The sequence below is a fragment of the Hoplias malabaricus genome, chromosome 8 (genome assembly GCF_029633855.1).
Source record: "Hoplias malabaricus isolate fHopMal1 chromosome 8, fHopMal1.hap1, whole genome shotgun sequence".
Taxonomy (NCBI): Eukaryota; Metazoa; Chordata; class Actinopteri; order Characiformes; family Erythrinidae; genus Hoplias; species Hoplias malabaricus.
Window position 1 is genome coordinate 22984076 of NC_089807.1, and position 25434 is coordinate 23009509.

General features: G+C 38.7%; 1 protein-coding gene across 2 annotated transcripts in view; it reads left to right on the top strand.

Annotated features, from left to right (window-relative positions):
- The window catches only part of foxn2a (forkhead box N2a), a 34754-nt gene extending 10533 nt beyond the window's left edge, over nt 1-24221 (top strand). Inside the window, exons 2-6 of one of the 2 annotated variants that reach the window (XM_066679892.1) lie at nt 6611-7178; nt 15610-15734; nt 15860-15909; nt 21319-21387; nt 23683-24221. In XM_066679892.1, coding sequence (XP_066535989.1) covers nt 6624-7178; nt 15610-15734; nt 15860-15909; nt 21319-21387; nt 23683-24158 — 1275 coding nt within the window. In that variant the 5' untranslated portion in view covers nt 6611-6623 and the 3' untranslated portion in view covers nt 24159-24221. The remainder of the gene's footprint in view (nt 1-6610; nt 7179-15609; nt 15735-15859; nt 15910-21318; nt 21388-23682) is intronic. The other variant, XM_066679893.1, reaches the window with a different exon arrangement.
- Nucleotides 24222-25434: the final 1213 nt, after the last annotated feature.

Genomic DNA, 25434 nt, shown 5'->3' on the forward strand with positions numbered 1-25434 from the left:
CAGTGATCCATGATCCCTCTCTCTAATAATATACAAAAATATTATTTTACTATAATTATTATAAATATTATTTAACTGTTATTTCAGTTGCAGGGGGTTTAATCTGAATGTGGAGCAATTCATAAATGTGGCCTATAAACTCAACTTTGAAAGCATCTGTGTTTGATTTTTGTTTATATTTGTTCAGTGACAGTGACGTCAAACAACAATCTAAGCTCCCTCCAGTCTGTCTGTCCGCCTGCCAAACACTGTACTCTCATTGTGAACTTCCTCGAAACTACCATCCTGCTATCTGGGTGAATTCTAGTGGCCAGGGGCCTAGCGCTATATTGAGACAGGCCTGTGACACAGTGGGGGTTGGGAGGTGCCCTAATGTGAACTTTGGAGAATGTCCTCTGAGGTAGATTTACATAACTGTTAAGACAATTCACCTGACCTACACAACTGATGAAGCACAGTCAGCTACACAACAATGCTTCGTGGTTTCATGTTTAAAATGACCAACAGAGGATCTTTCTTTAATGGTGTGTCTTTTTATTTTTAGCTTCCTTTTCTCTCTGTTATTAGCCTAGTTTTTTGAAAGATTTTTGCTTCCCAGTGGTGAGACACAAAAGTATTCCAAATGAACGGCATTCATGTACTGATTTACTAGAATGTACAGCTGTTCTTTCAGAATGTTTGCTTTCATTTGACGCACCACTGTGTGTGAGAGAAGTGGAAATTCTAATCTCTATGTGGCAAGATAAGTGTGTTAGGTTGTAGTATCTTGTTTAAATTCAGCCTCGGCTGGATGTGTTCAGACACCTGGAGCGGTCTAGACCTTGTCTGGTAGGACTATTGCCATTGCTAAACTATCAATATTTACACTTTCTTGTATTTTTACCTGTTTTGTTAGGTTCTGTTTAGGCATGCAGTCAGATAATGCTGCCCTGCATATTTTGGTTTCTTAAATATTCAATATGCTTCTTAAAAAGCATATTGGTACTTCTAGTGATGGGCAGCACGGTGGCACAGCAGGTAGTGTCGCAGTCACACAGCTCCAGGGGCCTGGAGGTTGTGGGTTCGATTCCAGCTCCGGGTGACTGTCTGTGAGGAGTTGGTGTGTTCTCGCCGTGTCCGCGTGGGTTTCCTCCGGGTGCTCCGGTTTCCTCCCACGGTCCAAAAACACACGTTGCAGGTGGATTGGCGACTCGAAAGTGTCCGTAGGTGTGAGTGTGTGAGTGAATGTGTGTGTCTGTGTTGCCCTGTGAAGGACTGGCGTCCCCTCCAGGGTGTATTCCCGCCTTGCGCCTGATGATTCCAGGTAGGCTCTGGACCCCCCGCGACCCTAAATTGGATAAGCGGTTACAGATACTGGATGGATGGTACTTCTAGTGGCAATGGCAGCTTAAGGTGCAGTTTGTACAACTTCAATTAAAATTTCATTTTAACACAAAGCTGACCTAGCAACATTACAGATAAATTGATAACAAATGTAGCCTTTTAGTTTCATGGTATTTACTTGGCTTGGCACGGCTCAAAATAGTTTTCCCTGCTTGTTATTCCAGCTCTACTGCAGTTCTCCCATCAAAATGTAGCCAGTGACATCAAAACTTTCTTTAACAGGAACTGCAGGCTTTGAAAACCACAAGAATTAGGCGCTGTTTATTTGTTGTGTATTCAGGTGTTATTTTTGATTTAGGGACTGAACATGGCTCCATGCCCCAGTTCTCACAGTCCCAACAATTTTTATTTTATTTTTCCCTCCTCATGGTTCGCCACAAATCCATGACTGATTTTACGAGCTGCTGAATCAGATAAAAAGAAACGTGACTGCTGCTGTATACAGATGGCTAGTTTGTGCTGGAACTCTGGAGAGTTATCTGTCCATCATTCAATCTGTAGCCAATGGAGTCACAGTTTCTCCTACAAAATTTTTTTTTGGGCGGCGAGAGCAGCAGATCAGAGCTGAAACACTGGGAACTACAGCTCTGCTTTAGATAGAGCTAATATTATCTTAGCTCCTTGTGGCTTTGTTTAATCTGTACCTCAACTCATGTCCTGTTTAAAACATATATATATATATAATAATAATATATAGATAAATAATGCCAACCAACACTCGCTCAAACTACAATGCAGATTACGAATAAGATAAACACAGCCAGATAACTACGACATTTAACTTACACACATCCCACATACACATTGATGATTGATGATTAAATTATATAAGTACCTGTCTACTAGAAAAACAGCTACCTCTGCATCACTTGCTATGCCTTTCTGTGTTCTTAAGAGTCCTCCACTGAAGGAAAGCTCCACCGATATACACTCCGGTTTGTCCTCTGCCTTAATCCAACATCATTTTATTGAATACCATTTCTGCCACTGATTTTCATTTTTTAGTTGTTTATCAGTGCAAGAATTTGTCTGTTTCTCTGTCATTTGTTGTGTATGCATAAAAGAATACACGTTCAGGTCCGTTGTGAGGGCGTGGGTTTTGGCTGGTATGGATGTTTTCAGTTAAGCCATTCAATCATTTTCTTCGGTCTGAAAGAAATGAGTAGATGAAATATTTACAGATTTTGCTATTTTTTTGGCTTATATACATAACAAATGTCTTTCTTTATGTCATCAGATCTCGACATACTGGCTGCTATCAGGATGTTAAGAGTATTCCGAGAATAAAAAAAAAAAGTTATACCCTAGCTATAAGGCCCTTTTCACACAGAAACCCCAAAATGTTCCCGTGAGTTTACACAAAGGAGCTGTATGTGTGAACGCAAACACCTGCAATATTTTCCTTTCAGGCTCGGGTAAAGCTTTGGATGTCTATGTAGAAGAAATTACTGGGTTTGGAAAGTTGTTCAAAGTGGCAGAACCTAAGGATTGCTGGAGTACAAGAAAGTATATTCGCACTTCTGCAAAAAATCTGCAAGAAATCTCCAAAAAAAAAAATGCCTATAAAATGCTCACTTTAAAATACCTAAAGTGTGTCACTCCTCAAAAATGTAATAGTTCCACATTCCTCAGAACCATGTAGGTAAGTGACTTCTGTAGTAATATTGGATTGCAGAAGAAGCCACTTTTGATCACCACCACCTGGACGGTGGCATGGACTGAAACGTTTATGGATGAAAGGAGCTGGAAGGAGGCCATTCCTGGCTCATATCCCAGTGCATCTTTGCTCCCTAGCGCTCTCTGTGTCTTTATACACAATTGTAAAGACCCGCACTCAAGTGGGATTTTTAACTTGCAGATGAGCTGGTGGATATTCTGTGTCTGGACTGCCGTGCCTTTGCCTGGCCTCTCTCTCTCATTAGCTCTCTCTCCTCCTCTCGCCCTTTCTTACAAGTGGCCCATTAACCAATGCATCCCTCGCCCCGGCTGCTGCTTTGATGCCTTTTGATAAGAGTGATGGTAATTATAATAATCATAACAACGATGATAAGCGACTATGGGCTAATCACGTAAAAGGCACTTTGGTGGTTGTTCTTTTTGGTCTGATATTTCAGATGCATTGGAAGGGGCTTTTAAGGCCTGAGTGCTCCTGCATTTTCTTGCTGCAGCACCTGTGTGTTATTAGGACTGCTGTGATAAGCCTGGTTGTATATTTGTATTGCTAATAGGAGCTAATGAAGCACCCAGAGGCTAAAGAGGAAAGCTGTGTGGGTGTTAATAGGTTAACGCAGACAACCTTTTGTTGTAGTTATGACACAAGTATTCAGTTACAATGCATGAAAGTGTATGCAAACCTAATACCTGCGAAATGGAGCTAATGCCCAGCAGTTCATATATTCTTTAAGCTGACCCACGTGTACAAGATTTATGCATGTTGTCGACTGATGGCAATGTTCAGGCCTTTATTCTTGGAGTCAGAGGTCTATATGCAACCTTTAGGTCACTAGGTTATAGCCTGTTTTTTTAAAAAGGTTGATTTCTATTTTGATTTTGCACAGAAAGCTTTGTCTTAACCAATGCGGATAGTTCTGTTACTGCCTGGCATGTCTGATTACTCCCAATGTCTCCCTATGAGTTATGATTCATCATAGACAGGATGATTTATTTATTAATTTTCACTGTTTCCATGGTGTCTCCATCTTTTTTCTAGCCAGTACCCAAGTGCTGGGGTACAGTAGGTTCATATTTCATAGAGATTGATGACATATATATTCACAGAAAAATATTTTAAAAAAACTAATATTTTTTCCCCCCCAGCATCCTATTTTATATGCTGTACACATATTGACATTTGTGTAGCTGCTGCACTGAGGATTTCCCTACTTTATAATTCACATTAATAGCGCACAGGTTAGCATGCTCCAGGACTGCCACTGCCTTGCTCATTTTAGTGTTTTGCCTACTCTAGTAACCCTACTTCAGCTCAGAAATCTATTGTTTATTTAGTTGATTTTTAAGATCATATGTCTTGTAGCTGGAAACACATACAGTTTGTGTAGGCAGCAGGCTTGGAACCCAATTTTGTATTGGATAACTAAAGTTTCTTGTTGATTTCTGTCCTTTGCTTCTATAGAAACATTTGTAATCTTGAGATCACTGAAGAATTATGGTTATTTTGTTGGTGGGTCTACATAAATAATTAACCATGGGTATCAGGGCATCAAACAAAACTTCCTGGAGCTGTGCAATGGTTTGCATTGGGTTTTTTACATTTTTTGTAACCAAACTCGTGATTTATTTTCACAAAATCTACATCGGACCCAAAGATGAACCTTTTCTCCATCTGCTCAACCCCAGTCAGACTCTGTTTGCACCAGTGCAGTAGTGGGAGACATACCTATCTAAGGCCTGCGATTGCTTTATGACTTATTATCATTATGCATATTATTATTTGGCATTTAAAAAAAAAAAAAGCTGCCGCCTTGTTTTTTTTCCATTTAGGCTCCAGTGGCTCCTTAATCTGTTTTTTTGGCTGGAGCCTTGTTTAGATATATACAAAATTAAAGATGATTTTCCTTTTGAATATTCAGTGTATATAAGCAGTCATTTCCTGACCTATTAAGTTTTGCTATGTATGGAGAAGGAAAGGATTTAGGGATTGAAACTGATGAAGCCCAGGCTTGTGGGTTTATGTTGCCATGGTTATGCCACTGTCAGTCACTGAGTGTCAGAAAAGGTTACATTGTCCTGATTAGCAGAGAATGGGAGTTTTAAATCCTGATGTGGACTGTTTAAGGACTCTTATATGCATCGTAAATGTTTGGGATGTCTACATATTTAGGGAAGACTTTTCTGATTGACCCTTTGTTCTCTTCCTCCCTAAGCAATTGCCCCTTTGCAAACTTTAAATCTTTATAATAAAGGCCAGACCAGCATCTTTTCCCATATCTTATTCCTTGTCAAATTGTCCCCATCTTTCTTTGCTCATCTTCTTGCAAACTGTTTCCCATTTGAACTTGCGATAAACTGGTGTGACCCAGTTTTTTCCTAAAGCCACGAGTAAAAGCCTCCACTATCACTACCCCATCAAGTGTGGTACCCAACCCTCCCCCTAACTCCGTAGCTTGACCCAGACTGGGATGTCTGGTGATGTCACATCTCTGCCAGTGCTGTAATTTTTAGGGGAGGATGTTGTGGACTTTCCCTTGCTCTCATTCACTCTTCTGGCTGTGCTTCCCCCTACCACCCCACCCTCCCCTCCCCCTAATAGAAGTGAAAGCCTGGTTGTCATGGTGACATCGAGGGCATAGATTTAAGCTTGGTGTGAGTAGAAAGCAGGCACTGGCTGTTTCTCTCTTAACGCCACTGACCTGCTTTCCTTCTTAATGCTATGACTAGGACTCATTTCCCCCCACCCAACACTTATGAACATAATATTTGTGCAGATGGCCTCAGCAGTGGGTTATCAGACATAAGTTGACACACATTGTTTTGTGGTAGATAAGAAAACAACACGTTAAACTGTTTTTTTGTCATATGATTCAACAAACCAGTTGCATTGTAGCTAATGTTTAATGAATAATGGTTCCCCCATTTTCAAATATTATTCTGGCGAAACTGGTGTTATGTGCTTGAGTGTACCTTTAAAAATAAATTAAAATGTATTTGTATATAAATTTATTAGGTCTAAAAAAAAAAGCTCCTTGATAAAGAGGTTGACCAAGCTTCCTTTTTATCTTTTTCTTTTTAATAGTGTATGGGTGGAAGATACACTATAATTGCCTCTCAATTAAATATTTCTCCTTCAACTCGAACTGTAGCCCTCTCTTGCCTCTCCTGGCATCGCTCTGGTGTTTCTGTGGATAGTTTTCCATTCTCCTTGATGGCTGTCTAATAGCTAAGTGTGTTGTATGAGGAGGTGGGTGTGGATAAGAGGGTGACTAAAATCATCTACACCACTCAAGGAGAGCTCATCACTGACTCTCAAAGTGGACTAGTGGAGAGCCTCTCTGTTGGTATTCAGAGAGACATGACAAAAAAGAGGAAGAAGGATTAGGGAACGATTAAAGGGTGCTATTTTTGGAGTATGAATTTTCTTAATGGACTTGATGAACCTTTTCTCCATAATCTAATATGTAATGGAAAATTAGATTAATTTAGAATTTTAATCAATGCAATGTTGATACTTAAACATTGACTTTTTTCTTTTTTACTCAATCAACTCCAGACCCCTTGATTTAATGGGTCCAGTCATCAGGATGTCACCGGATAAGAAAGCAGAATCCCCGGGTTTGCTGGAGGATCAGATTGGCCTGCGAACAGTGTGTGGGACAGGTACACTTCCTGAGGCAGAGTGTGCCTCCAGTCCACTGGCCACCAGCTTGGACCGTGCCTCCAGCACAGAAGATGAGGAGCTCACCAACCTCAATTGGCTCCACGAGAACCTTCTGCAGAACTTCACACTTGGTGGCCCAGAGACCCAAGCCAGCTCTAGCCCACTTTTTGACATTGAGGGTGACTCTGCTCAATTAGCTGGTTCATCTGCCTCATCCATGTCGTCTCTTGTGGGAGACAGGGACTCACTTAAGTCCAAACCCCCATTCTCCTTCTCTCTGCTCATCTACATGGCCATTGAGCAGTCACCCAGCAAATCACTGCCTGTGAAGGACATTTATGGCTGGATCTTGGAGCACTTCCCTTACTTCTCAAGTGCTCCCACTGGCTGGAAAAACTCTGTGCGCCACAACCTGTCTCTTAATAAGTGCTTCCGTAAGGTGGAGAAGAGTCTTGGAAAGGTAAGTTCAGAGTCACTGGCCTGTGTATTTCCCTCTCTTCTGTAGCCCACACTGCTGCATTCTTGGTTATGACAACATGCACCCGCTTATCTACAGTGTGTGACCATTAATTTCAGAGACCCAGCTTAACATTTAATATAAGGTAGGATGACACTTTATTCATCCCCTTGGGGAAATTATGTTGTTACAGCAACAAGAAAATATTGGGGGGGATGAGAAGAATTTTGTTCTAAGTATAAAGAATAAAAAGCTATAAAAAAAACCTGCAAATAAACACAAATTGTATAGAACTACATTAAAAGTAACATTTCCACATGTATGTATGGGATGATTATTCAAAGGGAAATATAATTTACTTTGGTTTATTGCACTTGAATAAATATGATAAAGCATTATGATGACATTTTATGGTGAAAAATAAATACATGAATTTAGGGGAAATTATCTGAATTGAATTGTCAAAAAATACAATGTTATATTGTCGTTGTCCACAAAAAAAACATGCATTTCCATAATAGTAACTTTATAGGAAAAGCCTTCTTAACTTTCAAAGGAAGTCAGTGTAAAAAATATTTTATTCCAAGTCATTTTGGAGCATTTCTGTCGGTCCATTCATCATGAAATTTTCAAAAAATGTGAAGGACTATCAAATAATAGTAAATTAAAAATCATCAAAACTGGAGAAATGTGTTTTTCTTTGGACAGCAATGATATTCAATTAAATTAATTTCCAGTTAGTCTTTATATCAATACAAAGTTTTACAGTACAATGACACAACGTTAGGCTGAGGGTGAATCCCACAGTATTATCTTGCCTCTTGGCAATGAGTTTCAAAGGTGTAGTGGTTAAAATCTTCTCCCGTAACTAGTTAAAATCGATCCCGTTAAAAGTCTGATATGTCATCAGAACACACACATACAATACACACAAAAAAAGAGCATTACTTTAGGGATGTTCTGTTGGTCTGCAGTGATATCAGAGCTACTGGATTTTAACATTTAACAGTTAAATTTATGGTATCATGCCTTCAAAAGCATTCCCAATTAATGAAGCTGATTTTTATTAATGAAGCTGAATTAAGCTGCTTATTTTTTGTAGAATGTAATTGCTTCAGCATTTAAGGTGGAACTGGAAATTCAGAGATACTGGCAATCTATTATCAATGGTTTGCTTGTTATAAAGTAAAGGGACATTATGCATTAAAACTAAATTAAACTAAGACAATACAATGCTTATTATAGTTTATTAAAGGAGAAAAAACACTGGAATTTATGGCTTTCTTTGGTCACTTACACCACCATTCTGCCAGTGATTCACAAGGCATATGTAGCTCTTTGTGTGAAGAAAGCTCCTTTTAAAGGGGTTTATAGACCTCCACCTCAAACCTACCACATGTTCCCAACATGATTTGAGATAGCCCCTACCATTCAGTTTTGCCCAGAATTGGGGGTAAAGTGGTAGGGCTGAAATGACATTTACCCTCAATCTCCAGTGCTATGATACGTAAAGGATGAGACACAAAACAAGATTTATAGAGGTGTAATTTAATGGAACACTAGGTAATATTTAGTATTTTTGCTACTGGGTTCCCCTAGAAGTGCAGAGTGTAATTCACTTTTTATTCACATTTTTTTTGGCCTGAAATCAAGTGGGAGGGGGATAGATGAGGGAGGGGTGGCTTCGGTGAAGTATCGCAATGATTTTGGAGATGAAATATAAGTTAAAAATTCTATCTAGTGTTTTTTAAGTGCAAACTATGCTACTGTACTAATATATATATATATATATATATATATATATATATATATATATATATATATATATATATATATATATATATATATATATACACACAGGAGTTGGACAATGAAACTGAAACACCTGGTTTTAGACCACAATAATTTATTAGTATGGTGTAGGGCCTCCTTTTGCAGCCAATACAGCGTAAGCCATTTAGCCATTCTTCTTGCAGGATAGTGGCCAGGTCACTACGTGATGCTGGTGGAGGAAAACGTTTCCTGACTCGCTCCTCCAAAACACCCAAAAGTGGCTCAATAATATTTAGATCTGGTGACTGTGCAGGCCATGGGAGATGTTCAACTTCACTTTCATGTTCATCAAACCAATCTTTCACCAGTCTTGCTGTGTGTCTTGGTGCATTGTCATCCTGATACACGGCACCACCTTTAGGATATAATGTTTGAACCATTGGATGCACATGGTCTTAATGGTGCAATGAAGCTTGGCCACCTGGTTGGTCCAATTTAGCCATGAAACCGCCCACACTAAAATGACAGGGGTTAGACAATGAAACTGAAACACGTGTGTGTGTGTGTGTGTGTGTATATATATATATATATATATATATATATATATATATATATATATATATATATATATATATAGTGCATATATATATATATATATATATATATATATATATATTATATGCACTATGTTGCCAAAATCATTCAGTCACACATCCAAATTATTAAATTCAGGTGTTCCAATCCCTTCCATGGCCACAGGAAGGTGTATATAAAACCAAGCACCTGGTCATGCAGACTGCTTCTACAAACATTTGTAAAAAAAATAAAAATAAAAAATAAAAATGGGTCGCTCTCGGTAGCCTAGTAAATTGCATTGTTGTAATGTGATAGGATGCCACTTGTGCAGAAAAAGTTCATTCATGAAATTTTCTCACTACTAAATATTCCACAGTCAACTGTCAGTGGTACTATTACAAAGTGGAAGTGATTGGGAATGGTAGCAGCTCAATCACAATGGGGTAGGCTACATAAAACACTGTAAAAATAATTGTTAAGCAATAAGTCATGACAACATATTTTTGTCATTTACCTTAACTTAATTTTCAAATTAAGATTTTTGATTTCAACTTGATTGAAATTGTGGATTCAACTGTTTTCATCCTTTCAACTCAAGTTTTTAAATCACTCTAATAAAGAGGAAATTTGAAGGACTGAAATGAACTTGAAACGGTGAGTGGGCAGTTCTTTGGTATGCTCAGGAAGAGCTCCCGGCATGCACTGTGGGCCCACCTTTTTCACTTTTTTGAGGTCTTATTTTTATTGTTGTGTGCTATGAGAGTGAGTAATATATACAGGTGCTGGTCATAAAATTAGAATATCATAAGAAATTTATTTATTTCAGTAATTCCATTCAAAAAGTGAAACTTGTTTATTATACTCATTCATTACACACAGACTGATATATTTCAAGTGTTTATTTCTTTTAATTTGATTATAATAATTGACAACTTATGAAAACCCCAAATTTAGTATCTCAGAAAATTAGACTATAGTGAAAAGGTTCAGTGTTGAAGACACCTGGTGATTGTGTTCTGTAGGCTACACAATCATGGGGAAGACTGCTGACTTGACAGTTGTCCAAAAGATGACCATTGACACTTTACACAAGCAAGACACAAAAGGTCATTGCTAAAAAGGCTGGATGTTAACAGAGCTCTGTGTCCAAGCACATTAATAGAGAGGTGAAGGGAAGGAAAAGATGTGGTAGAAAAGTGTACAAGCAACAGGGATAACTGCACCCTGGAGACGATTGTGAAACAAAACCCATTCAAAAATGTGGGGGAGATTCACAAAGACTTGACTGCAGCTGGAGTCAGTGCTTCAAGAACCACCACGCACAGATGTATGTTTCTGCTGTCGCATTCTTTGTGTCAAGCCACTCTTGAACAAGAGACAGCGACAGAAGCGTCTCGTCTGGGCTAAAGACAAAAACCGCTGCTGAGTGGTCCAAAGTTATGTTCCTCTGATGAAAGTAAATTTTGCATTTCCTTTGGAAATCAAGGTCCCAGAGTCTGGAGGAAGAGAGGACATTCACAGAATCCACTTTCTTGAGGTCCAGTGTAAAGTTTCCACAGTCAGTTATGGTTTGGGGTGCCATGTCATCTGTTGTGTCCACTGTTTCTGAGGTCCAAGGTCAATGCAGCACTTCATTCTTCCTGCTGCTTAATTTGGTTTTAGAGCACTTCATTCTTTCTGCTGCTGACCAACTTTATGGAGATGCAGATTTCATTTTCCAACAGGACTTGGCACCTGCACACAGTGCCAAAGCTACCAGTACCAGGTTTAAGGACCATGCTATTCCTGTTCTTAATTGGCCAGCAAACTCACCTGACATTAACCCCATAGAAAATATTGTGAAGAGGAAGATGCAGTACGCCAGACGCCAGACCCAACAATGCAGAAGAGCTGAAGGTGCCACAGCAGGTAGTGTCGCAGTCACACAGCTCCAGGGACCTGGAGGTTGTGGGTTTGAGTCCGGGTGACTGTCTGTGAGGAGTTTGGTGTGTTCTCTCCGTGTCCGTGTGGGTTTCCTCCGGGTGCTCCAGTTTCCTCTCACAGTCCAAAAACACATGTTGGTAGGTGGATTGGTGACTCAAAAACGTGTCTGTAGGCGTGAGTGTGTGTGTTACCCTGTGAAGGACTGGTGCCCTCTCCAGGGTGTATTCCTGCCTTGCGCCCAATGATTCCCGGTAGGCTCTAGACCCACCGCGACCCTGAACTGGATAAGTGGTTACGGATAATGAATGAATGAATTTGGGGTTTTCATTAGTTAGTTGTCAGTTATAATCATCAAATTAAAATAAATAAACACTTGGAATATATCAGTCTGTGTGTAATGAATGAGTATAATATACAAGTTTCACTTTTTGAATGGAATTACTGAAATAAAACAACTTTTTCATGATATTCTAATTTTATGACCAGCACCTGTATAATTCTTTTAGGTTGTTTATAGGTGTTTGGACCTAATAGGTCTTTCTTTGTAACAAGATATGTAGCTATGCTCTGTAACCTGCTAACTAAGGGCACGGAGTATGCAGAATATAACCAGTTTGAGTGAAGGTGCTCTAATTTCAGGCACAAAGCTGATTAAACTGAACTGTGGCCTCACTTCGTTGTAAGTGTGTTGTTTTAGCACATTAGGCTGTTTTATATGACTGAGTTTTAGACTTCATTTACACAAAGACTTTTATGTTGATGTGCCTGAATACGGGTGGAGTGGAGAGAGCACTGTTTTTATTGATGGAGCCTGAATGTGTTGGAGCCTTGCCTTTTTCCATAATCACATTTATTCAAAAATATCCGAATGTCAAAATTGGAAACCTAATACATACCCAATGAACAAATATCTGAATACCCAAATATTTGGGACCAGCCTTATTGTTCAGAAAATCAGCTCTCAGCACCCGCTATAAAATTAAAGCCGCACTTTGGCTCCCAGCATGGCGCCGCTCGCTGAGTCGTTCACTAACTCGTGCACCACACGGTGCCACTAAGGGCACAGTGTGTACACAAATAAACCAGAGCCTCTTTGAGGTGTAAAGCTGACAAAGTTGTTGTAAGTCGGTTGCTGTAGCGTGTTAGGCTGTTATAGGCTTCATTCAATCGTTTATGTTGCCAAGGCTCAAGAGGGTTTCCTTTATCGCTACATTTATCCAAAAAAACGAATATCCGAATCTCAAAATTATAAACTGAATACCTACCTAACGAACAAATATCCAAATGTTCGGATCCAGCCTAATATATGTATGTATGTGTGTGTGTGTGTGTTTATATATAATATATATGTACACAACAATAAATTGCAATCCAAATATGTCACATTAACCTTTTTCAAATCATGCATGTATTGGACCTGTGAGTATGTCCATAGTGATGGAAAACCAGTGAAATAAGCCTGGAATCTAGTCAAGGTCAGAGCCCCTCCCTGGGAAAATGGGCTAATGCAGGATAAGATAGAGAAGTCTTGTCAGTTCATTGCAGAAGTAGTGCTAGTGCAATGAGAGAGAAAATTGAGAATTTAGCAACAACTTTATTGAGCCAAAATTTAAAGCTGTCAACACAAATCAGCTATCATTGAATAACAAAAAAATCAAAAAGCAGTAAAAACAAGCACAAAGAGAGGCTTGGCAAGAGTTGATAAAAAGAAAACTTTCAAAAGGTTTTCTTTTTAACCAGTTCAGGTTAAAAAAAAAATCAGCATATTGGAGATCAGAATATTCATCTACCCAACCTAAAATGTCCATAAAACACCACATGCATTTAAAACTGTCCAAATCTTGCATGGTAGAATAGTATTTAAAATCAGTTAAGATTCAGGTTTTCACCAGCCGTTTAAACACAGTTAAAACATCACTATTGCTGAGTCGCTCTATAAGGCCTTTCGTGCTCACGCAAATCATCATCTTAGTCATCCCAAGGATAAAATTCAGCAGTTGACATTATGTTTTCAGAGAGTGAGAATACATAAAACCCAAAATAAAACAATGCTAAAACAATTACAAACTCACCCTAAATGCTGAAAAAGTGGAATCAGTTTCTGGCACTCCATAAAACAATGAAAAACCATCTCCCTCTCACCACAGCTAGGACAGTTTTAAGTCACATCTGGTTTAAAACAGAGATCAAAGCTTTTACAGCTATGATACAATACACAATCTTCAATTTCAAGTCACCGTATATTTTAGTTAATGGTGGTTTATAAAAAAAAAAAACCCTCCATGCTGGTTTGCAGTAGCAGATCCTCACACTCCCCTAAGTCAGGTGTGAGCGTCAGCCCTGGGAAAGCCACGTCTTCCTCATTATTCCCCTCATCCCAGTCTGACCTAAGCAGAGCATGCTCTTCCTCGGTCCGTTTATGCAGCAAGTGGGTCACAAAGCAGGTGGACCTGATTCAGGTGTGTAGCCACTGGGCCCACCTTGTCCAATTCGGGTCCTGCCAGGTGTACAAGGTCCCCTGGGGTTTTTGTGGTCAGGGTTCTGTCTATGGAAGTGATAGTGTCACTAGTTACGTCCAGGCGCACCACTCGGATCAGTGTCTCCCTCAGGAGCCAGTGCAGGGAGGCTGTGCTCTCCTGCTGTAGAGTCTTAAAAAACCTAAGCACTTTAAAAATTCTGTAAGCACAGTCTTTTAGGGTCCATTTAAAAAAAAAAAACAGAAAAAAAACATGTTCAGATTCCCAACTGAAGATTCCCAGAGCACAACTTTGAGAGAGACAGAGACACACATGAAGTGAGGTTGGATTTGGTTGGGTAGAGGAAACTCATTAAATGACAGAAAATATTTTCTACTTTTGAAAAGCAATGAAATTTTATTGTTGATATCAAATCATTTGCCATGTATTTCCAGTTACATCTGTCTTAGAATTACTTGATGTTAAAATGTAAATTCTTTTTTTCAGTTTGAATTTTTTGCCCTGAACCAAGTCTAGTTAATATTTTTCTGGTAATAAAAGTATAGGCGGTGGAAAAAGGGCTATAATCTTGACTCAGATTACTAGTCTGTTCATAAACAAGAAGAAAGTGTTGTTGTCATGGCAGTTGATGCCCAACATTGTCATTTGACACCAGGTCTCTTTTACTGTGAAGCATGGGTTTCAGATTGTCTCTCTCTATGCTGTAACTTTCCAGTGGATGACCCCCTTAAGGACTGGGAAACATCATCCCTCCTAGTCCCAGTGAAACATCATCATCTTGCTCTCTCTCCCTCTCTCGCTGACTCTCTTGGCTTCATTTGGTGTGCATAAGATGTTGCACTGGTCTCAAAAATGTTTTACAAAAATCTGTATATAGTAATTGGTGGTGTAAGTCAATTCAATTCTGTGATTAATCATGATTTAATTGCATGTTAAAATGATAGTATTTCCTTGTCTTTATTTTTTTGGAAAGGACATAAAACTAATATGTATGGTGGTATGCATGACCAACCAAACTGGATAGAGGAGTCTGTCATTTATACTATAATATAGCATTTCAAAGTAGTTTTTATACCATGATAGCAGCTCACAGCTCAGACAATAAAACACCTCCATATCCCAGCTAGAACAACTTTATAGGAGATAAATGTGTGGATTAAGCCAGGCACAGCAAAAAAAAAAAAAAAAAAAAAAAATGCAGAAATTCTCACATCAGCATTTTTTTTGTGTGTATGTGCACACAGAGAGAAAGAGAGAGATAGTAAAAGTGAGAGCTAGGTATCATATTTAATCCATATTTAAGCATTACAAACATTGTAATATACGTTTTTGCGATGTTGTTTTTAGATCGCCTAATGAAACAGCTACCACATCACTACACTCTGTAAAACAAATGAATTATGGGCCATGACGTAATGGCCACATTTAGTAAAATTGTTTATTAAAAAATATTAATGCTTTAAAGTCTCCAGATTAATCACATGTTTTAATGTGTTAACATTGACATCTCTAATAGTAAGTAATATGAGGTGTTTTTTTTTAAAATGGAGATGTCTTGTTTGTTACCAAAATACCTTGTTTGTTATACAAAAATATCTTCTTAACCGAAGGAAAGGAAACAGAAATAAGTAACCATTGGCAAATATGGGATCTGTTCTTAAACTGCTTGTTTTGGACCGTGTCAGGTAAATGGAAAGGGATCTTTGTGGTGTGTGGACCCTGAGTACCGACCTAATCTCATCCAAGCCCTGAAAAAACAGCACTTCCCTGCACCCCATGGCTTCTGTACACCTCCTGCTTCCCCACCTAGGTGAGATGAACGTGCACATATACTTATACATAGACACATACACCTAAAGTTGAATTGCGCTCTGTGTTGCTCTGTTCTTAACTGCCTGACCTATTCTTCTCTCTCCCTGACTTTCTGTCTGACAGTGCCTTCTCCCCTTCCCGTAATCTCTTTCTTCAGGGCTGCTCTCTCAAAGGTGAGGCTTTTCTTGTTTTGTTCATTCTACATTACATCTTACATGTTTACAGGCCAGTGGTATGCTGTAATGATTCTCAGACAAAAAGACTGGTAGAACTATGGTCTTTGCCAGTGCTTTGGAAAAGCCCCTTTCAGATATGCGTAACAACCCTGAACATTTCTACGTATTACATGGAAGAGCTGTATGTGAGAACACAAATTTCAGTTGTTCTGGACATAAAACAGACTTTATCCTGTCAGCTTTTTGTCGGTTTAATTTCTGATTAAACCTTCGCGTGAACAGGAAGATGTAGAAATATGTGAAATAGCTGACATTGTGGGTGTCTACTGGATGTATAGAAAGTTTTTAAAACTCTTTTTTATGATGACTTTTGTGGTTGTATACAAGACTCCTCTGTCATAAGCAGGTTTTTACATCCACAGAGTGTTTGCGCATTATGAACATAAATGCAAATAGAATGGGCCTAAAATTCACAAAAACACCCAAATATCGCAAAAAATGTTTTAGGCTTGGATGAGATGGAAAATTTTGATTGTTAAAGTGCAAATGTGCAAACATAGAAAGGGTTTTTTGAATTTGTTCCTCCGATTCTTCATCCTCTTCTCTTGTTTTCACTCTTTAGGACCACTAGTGCATTTGTAGAAAATTGCACATGTACACAGCACTGGGCAAACATCAGAGGCCACAAAGCATTTTACTTTCCCCTTAAATAATTAAAAACAAGCTCTATACCACAGAAACCATACATATGCCCCCAAAAAATAAATATTAAATCAAGATTTTGATATAAAGTGTGTTTTTGATACAAATGACTGTAAAAACCCACTCTCCATCTCTTCATCTCATTCGTTTTTGATGCTTCCCTTGTCATCTGAAGTTCATTTGCAAAAGTAGTTGTTTTAATTGATGGAAAAACAACTCATTTAAATTTTTTTACCTGCTGATATTTCTTTATTGAACATAACGTTTGTCAGACTGTCTGCCAGGCCAGCATAGAAGAAGCATATGCGCTGAATGTATGAGTGACACCTAATGTTGAAATACGCATGCACGAGTAGGGACTGTCAATTTAGCTGTATTTCACAGAGAGAACGTAAGGTGGCGCCACTACACGTCTGTTGTTAGTTCAGCCATATTTCATTTCAGTTCGTGAACTAAGTTTGGAACCGCTCGGTGGTGACCATAGGTGCTCTTTTCCCTGGACAAGTACTCTTTTTGGAACCTAAATAATGCGTGTTCAAGGGGCCAGAGAGTTGAAAGCTGAATTGGGACACACTCGCGCCGCTTCAGCGCTGTAAGTCCACCATTGACCGCGGGGAGCAGCTCAGTGTTTTACTGGAGCCTCTAACAAAAATGTGTTGAACGTTTTTGAGGTAATGTTTATCACAGTCTCTTCTTTGTGATTGTAGAATGTTACTGTGTCCCAGCCTTTTGTTTTCTACTATATATTTAACAAACAGAAAGTCATCTTGTCTGTCCCTATAACGACACAAATACACGGACACATCTCACCATTACTGACTTTCTGACATATAAATTACATCTGCACATCTTTTTGTTAAACTTTACAAAAAAGATTATTCCGATTATAGATTCAGGGTACACTCCACTCTATATAATAGCTTCTTTTTGCCTTAAAACCCCTTCTGAGTATTAGAAGAGAGGAGCACTGAAGGACTTCACAGACTCTGAGTGGAAGCAGAATTTCCATATGACATGGCTGTCTTTTATGATTCTATGTGAGTTGATCAATAAGTCAAATTTTATTTATATAGCACTTTTCACAACAGAAAGTTATCACAAATCAGCTTTACAGAGATCTGGGTCCAAGCGTCCTATGAGCAAGCCAAGGGCAACAGTGGCAAAGAAAAACTCCCTCAGCGCACAAGCAAGAAACCTTGGGAAGAACCAAGACCCATACGGGGGAACCCATCCTTCTCAGGTCAACACCAGAGAGCACAATAGATAACAAAACTGAAGTACATGTAAACTGATAGTAAGTTATAGTAATCTGAAGGTAAAATATTAGTAATATATGAGGGAGAAAGGAAGAGGTGGTCAGTGATTCTGTGGGAGGCTAAAAGCAGGTGCAGAGTTAATAAAACAGCATCCTTGCATGGCCAAGTATGATGCTGAGGATGAGATGAGGCCGAGATTTTGTACAGGGTACACAGAGTCCGGGGCTGGATCAGTGCAACACCATTAGGAACAGGACATCTCGAGGCATGAGGGAGACAAGAGAAAGAAAACCAGACAAAGGGGTTAGTAGGTTCATTGTAAAGCAGGGGCAAAATTGCCCTGCAAAAAGTGTCCATGGGCCAAGCAAGAGAACCCAGCAACAGACAAGCAGAATAGAGAAAGAGAGTGCAGTTGGTGGTTGCCAGAGAGCTAACTAAAAAAAGCTGTAACTATGGTAGTAAGACAGGGTTAATACAAACTAGAGATGATATGAAAACCAGCTCTAACACCAGTACAGAAAGAGTAACTTGAAAGTGAGTGATTAACCAAAAGCTTGTGTGAAAAAATAGGTTTTCTATCTAGATTTAGCTTTGTGAGAAAAGGCTCTTCCTCCTGCATTGTTTTTCTTAATGCGTGGAAATAAGAGTAGATGTACATGATGGGAGATAAGGTATGAGGAGTTCAGTAAGATACTGCGGATCTAAACCATTTACAGATTTATAAGCTAAGAGGAGTATTTTATAGTCAATACAAAATTTAATGGGTAGCCAGTGTAGGTATGAGAGAACTGGGGTGATGTGGTCAAATTTTCTAGGTCTAGTGAACACTCTAGTTTCTGCGTTTTGAGTGAACTAATCAGATACATGGCTTTACATGCCTATTATTCTTCTATTTAACAGATTATTTAAAGGATTACCCACCTCGTTCAATCGGATAGAAAATGTAATCGGAATAACCTCATTCAGACTACTCTATTCTGCCTGAGGTGTATACATGGATGTATTTTATTCCAATTGTGCTTTTAGTCTGATTATTAATGGATTTTAATGGATTTGCTCCTAATTGTTTCCCTGCACAATAAATAAATTATAAAATAGCTTCCTGAGAGAAAAAAGCCTAAAACCTGCACATTTGCTCTGCAAATTCTCTTGTTTTCCCTTTGGAGTTGTGTCCATCTTTTGCTAGCAGTGCTCAAACTTGCAAAGCTCATTTGCTTTGCCAAGCCCACCCTGCAATAGCTCTACGCCCCCCACTTTGGGAACTACTGCAATAAATCACTGCATAGGTCAACATTTCCAAGGGACGCAGATTTGCCATTGCCCAAGATATTGTGGAGAGGGACTGGCCCATTGAATTAAGAATTTTACAATGCCAGAAGGCACGAAAAACGTTTTTCAGTTTTGCACTTTGCACAAGGACATACCCTATGTAAATTAACAGGTGTAAGATATAGCATATTTATTAATGGAACCAATGCCTTAAAAAAATTCTACAACTGGAAACTCAAAATGGACACTCACTGCAAGGAAACCAAGCCTTTCACTAAATTGAAGGGTGGCTGTCTGTGAAAAGATTGGTGTTGTCTCCCTGTGTGAGTTTCTTTCCACAGTCCAAAAAAACATGTTGTTAGGTGGATTAATTATATAAAAGTGTCCAAAGGTGGAAGTGCGAGTGTGTGACACAGGGAAAACACACCAAACTCCTCACAGACTATAACCCGAGGTGGGCCTCGAACTCCAGGACCCTGGAGTTGTGTGACAGCGAAAATCTGTATTGAATCGATCTAAAACTCACATTGTTGAGCTCTCTGAAGAAAAACGTCTGTAATCCACTAAGTGTCAAGTTTCAAGCAGCAGTATTTTACAAATATTTTTTTCTTCTGATCAGTTTCAGATTTTTTTTGTCAATGATAATGAGTTTACTATCTGGGTGGGGGAATATTTGAATGATTGGAAACAAGTCTCAGGCAGTTTCTAGATCAATCAATGAGAGTTGCTTTTCTAGCCCCTCTAGGACATCTTTTCTCAATCCTGGTCATGGACCACCACTGCCCTATACATTTTTGTTTTCATGCTGCTAATACCACTGATATAACTAATGCACTAATTAACAAGTCTCTGCTGTGTCAAAGGGGATGTGTCAGCACAGAGAGCACATTACAACATGCAAAATAGTGGTACTCCAGAATCAGGGTTGAGAAAGGCTTCCCTAGGATGTCGCCAACTGGACTAATACAAAGACTTGCATTCTTAGACTAGAAAGCTACAGCCCTATATATATGTTATTCCTCACACTTATAACTTGCACATTTTTTGATATAATAGGTGTTTTTATAACATATAATCGTAATTAAAATTCTAATATTCTCACACTCTCTTTTGTCATTTTATGGTAACTTGAGTATTATTATAAATGACAATTGTGATTTTATTAAAATAAAGATTATGCTACATTCAAAATTGCTACCATCAGAATCACTATTTAAATCTATTAAATCGCCCAAACCAAATCTCACACATTTTTGATACAATATTATCACCAGGAACAGCACAAATCGATGCACATGCTTTAACAGCGATTTTTTTCCTTGGACAAATGCAGTGACCAATAAATCCCATTCCATAAATGCAATTTTCAAACTACATTATTTTTAGTAATTTTTATTTCTTATTGAATATAATTGACTATTGTGATTTTTAATTTTTTTTATTTAATTTTAATTTTTGCAACAGTTGCTGAAAAAGGACCAAAAGTGCAGGAGAATGTTTGCAATTTGATTTACAGTTACACATTACACAAAACCCGCTTTAAACCCCTGAACTAGCTTCCTGCTATATTCCCAACAGCCTTATTAAAAAGCCTTATTCAACATAGCTTTTTCTTCATCTTATTTCCCATTTGTTTATGCACTACTAATTTAGCAGTCCATGTGGTGTAAATGTTTGTAACAGCCCATATATTTGCATGCACTTGTCATACATTTTTGTCTGACAACATATGCAGCAAGAGGCTAATGTAGTAAATATATGCAACACCCCCTCTTTCAATTCTAATTCAATCACTGTCACTGAAGATGCATTTTAGGCTCATGGAACACCAGATGTAAATGCCTGCGCATCTTGTTGAACAGATCAGTCCAGATGGATGTTTATTCCAGGTATTAACTTGATCTAAGAAAAAGACTTTTAAAAGAAAGCCTATGTGGACTGTTCCCTGTAGTCTCACATGAGTGTCGTATAGCTCTCAGTAGTCCCACTCTCAGTAACCTTGACTACGGAGGCAGTTGACTCTTCTCTATCTGGTTGCTAATGAATAATTCAAGGTTTCTGAAGGGTGGCATGGGAACTGAGAAACACCAGCCCCCTGATGCTTCCCTTTCTCCTACATGCACAGAGCTTAGATTGCTGAATGCCATGCATTTTCTCTCTCTTTTTTTTCCCCCTCCAGAGTCTGACATTGACGCTGCCACTGCTATGATGCTCTTAAACTCCACCCCTGGTCACCACATCGACCCCTGTAAGAGAAAGCCTTCCTCATTTTTTTTCTTTTATTCCTTCTCTGCATCCCTGGTCTTGGCATTTGTTTCTCTTATGAGTGATCAGTCCTCTAAAATTTCTTTTTTCACCATCACATAATTAAACCTCAAATTAGCAACTGCTTATTCCCATCCCTGTGATATCTGCACAGGTCCCCACCCCCTTCATTTTATCCAAGCACTACAGGCATCTGTCTATAAGCAGTCATCAGAAATCTACAGGTATCTCTCTGTAGTAAAGGTGTTTTTGCCAGTGCAGAATATTAGGAAAAAATGCTTATATTCAGATTTTATTCCTGATGTTTTCACTGCAGCCCATCCATTCCATAGGTTTGCTGTATTCCACTAGAAAATTTGATTTTTATTTAATTAAACAAACATCTGTTAGTCAGACTCTGTTTTGGATGGTACCTGTAAATACTTCCTCAAGAACAAGTTTGTGAAATGTTTTTATGAGTTCCTATTGACAGACTGCTTCCATCCCAGAGCTTAGGCTGCAATCTTGATACAAATGTTCCTAGGTAGGACTGTGCAATCAGTACTTTGAATTGTATATTTGTATTCATTCTAATCTTAGAGGGATCTTATTTAAAAGTATCTATTGTAGTTTTGGGGGCATGTTCCCGATTCACGTTGGGAAAAGAAATCGGCGCCTCCGTAAAGCTCGTCAACAGATGGAAGCATGACGTGCTCTACAATCTCCTGATAGACAGTTGTACTGATTTTGGACTTGATAGAACAGAGTGGACCAACACTCTTTCCTGGAGACATGTGGTGGCTCTTGATGCACTGACTCTACCCTCAGTCCACTCCTTGTGAAGCTCTCGCAAGTTCTTGAATAGGCTTTTCTTAACAATCCTCTCAAAGCTGCGGTCATCCCTGTTCCACCTTGAGTAATTTCCATACAACATTTTCCCCTTCCAGTAAACTTTCCATTAATATGCTTGGATAAAGCACTCTGCTATTCCAGCAGTGACCTTCTGGGGCTTACAGTCCTTGTTGTGGGTGTTAGTGATTGTCTTCTGGACAACTGTAAAGTGACCAGTTTTTCCCATGATTGTAGTTGAGTGTGCTGAATTAGACAAAAATGCACTGTATTTATACTGTCTGAATAGTAATTTACTCAAATATACTAACAACTTGACAAACTGGGTTCCTGATGTTCATGAGCTATAATGCTATAATTGCAGGTTGTAAGCATGTCACTTTATTTAAAATAAATGTAAAATATTTATTATTATTAATTATATAAATTATAAATTATTTATTTATCATTATATATAAATATGACAGATATCAATATTTTTCTGAACAAAATTGAACTTTTCCATGATATTCCAATTTTTTGAGACCTTTCAAGACCTTAGACTCAAGCTGTAACCCGTATAACCACAGTCTAATTAGTGTTGCTCTCTCTTCACAAATCTTTATCCTCATTAAGCATATCACTGTAGTCTTCTGGAGCACTAATGAAACTTAATCACTCTCAGAGCCAAGTATGCTATCAGAAGACTCCTTAACAGACATGCCTTGGTTGAAGCATTTTTGTGGTCATTAAGCCTGCCATGATTTTTTGTCATTCACTGATATAATGAAAATGTAATAAAATAATAAAGCAATTAAACACCATTAAAGATCAAAGAACTTTTAGCAAAAACTTAGTATTATTCAGGCAATGGAATTGGAATACCAAAATGTTTAAATGTCCTAAATATATAAAACAAACAAAATACAAATCCACATATTGGATTACAGATTAGGATGACCAGAGAACAAAACAGAGTGACTGGCTAAAATATTAGAGACATTCATTCTTATGTAAGCTAATATGCAAATAAACAAAATGAGCAAAATTCAGCAAAATGCCACTGTCCACAGAAAATCGTGTATCTCTAAAATAGTAATTTTGCAGGAGAAAAGCATTTCTGTTTGTCCATTCATCATACAATTTTCATACAATGTGAAGGACAGCTGCTGTGTTCAAATAATGTAGTAAACTAAAAATGGACAAAAATGGAGAATATATGTTTTTCTTGGACTGCGATGATCATTTATTGAGGCAATGTCCATATATTATACAATAACTTGATAACATAATAGTGACAAGCATAATTTTCATTGCTTTTACTGCATTTTCATTGCTTTTACTGCATTTCCGTTCAGCTATTTTCTAGTCTCCATGCTAAAAATGGTGCATAAATTAACTTGCAGTTTTTGGCAATGTATTATTACATGCAGGCCTGATGGACTAATAATTTTCCATGTTTTGATTCCAGGCAACCCCGACAGCCCCATGGATTTATCCCGGACTGATTCAGTCCTGGTGAGCAGTGACCCCAAGCAGGACCACAACTACAGCAGCTCCTCTTTTCAGCGCTGCCCCTCCCGTTCTTCCTCCTCTTCCTCTTCACCCTCACTGTTTTCTTTGGAAGAGGGTGTTGGTGGTGGTGGTGCTGGTGGTGACGTGGCTCAGGTTCGGCGAGCTGGCAGTGAGGGATTCCACAGCGATGAGGACTCAGAGGAGGAACATGGCCCTCAACGGCCCACAATGAGCCCCCAGCGCCCAGCCAGCCTGAAGTGCCCAGCTCCCTGCAAGAGGGCAAGACGCGATGCGAGGCCTGAGCTGGATGAGGAGCTGAAGGAGGCGGCCGGGTCCCTCCTGCACCTGGCCGGCATTCGCTCCTGCCTGGACCTGTCTAAGCGCACAGCCATGGTCTCCAACAGCAAAACAACAGGAAAGCATCAGAAATGAGGCATGTGCATGCTTAGACTATGTGCTCCTCTCACCCATTCTCCTGACCCCTGGACTGTGTCACGGTGATTGTGCCTCTTCACCTTTTTTTTTTTTTTTTTTTTTTTCCCTCATCAGATTATGTTTTTCCCCCAGATTATGTTAAGCCCATTGTTTTTCTATAAGATAATCACTCTTCCCAACTCAAGCTATGGCAATAGTACCATTCACACAGGAGAACTAAGCCATATGAAGCCTTTTGTGTGAGGACAGACAAAAGTGAGATTGTCGTAGTGTGCGTGTTTCACATGGCAAACATGCACACGCCTTCCTGAAAGTGTAGGATCAAGCTTTATGGAAGTTTTGGGTTTTTTTTTTTTTATTTTTTTTTTTTTAAATAACCATTCAGGCTTTTTTGCATGCTTCCTCTTCAAATCAGTGTCCTCCTTTTTCCAAGTGAACTTGGTGTTTATAGAGAGAATGAATGCATGTCTATCACCTACATGGAACTTACCACATCTTTGTCCCACTATTGAATTACTAAGCACTAGTTGATTAAAAAAAAATACTCAAAAAAAAAAAAAAAAAAAAAAAAATATATATATATATATATTTTTTTTTTTTTTTTTTTTTTTTTTTTCTTTGTGTAGACCAAGTGTCCTCTGTCATCTATCATACAAAGAGAAATGCAATAATTATCATCTGACTTACCTGTTGGCATTACTAGTTGTCTTGGTCTGCTTTAGTTCCCCTACCAGTGTTAGGAATCAGTGGGGATGAAAGTGGTGTGAATCAGCTGTGGCTTTTTTTTTATTGGCAAAATACCTAATTTAATTTGATGGTATTGGATCAAAAAATGAACTTGATTGACATGTTGGAGTGCCACTGGGAGAATTTAAAGGTACACTAATTAAGATTAATATAAGGATAGATCATGGTCTGGTCTCCCCCTACAGCTGCGTGAGGAAGAGGAGGGAGTAGAGGGCAGTTTCCTACCCTTCTCCAAATGTTACATAGTGACGTTTCTGTAGTGCTGAGAGAGGAATAGCAACAACAGAGGCTCTATTCTCTCTATTAGAGGTCTGTGGAGAATCACCGTTATGTTAAAGCTGTAATTATAAGGTAAAAATACTGCCTAGTGTTCTTTTAAAATTGAGCCTTCATCCTAAACTGATTTATTATAGAGCCTTTATCCTTAAAGAAAGAATTTGACTTTGTCACATGAACCTGCCTCTTTCTCTTCTACTGCCTTTTTACCACTGGTGTTTTCTCTTCCTTTTCTTTGTCAGTGTTTTTG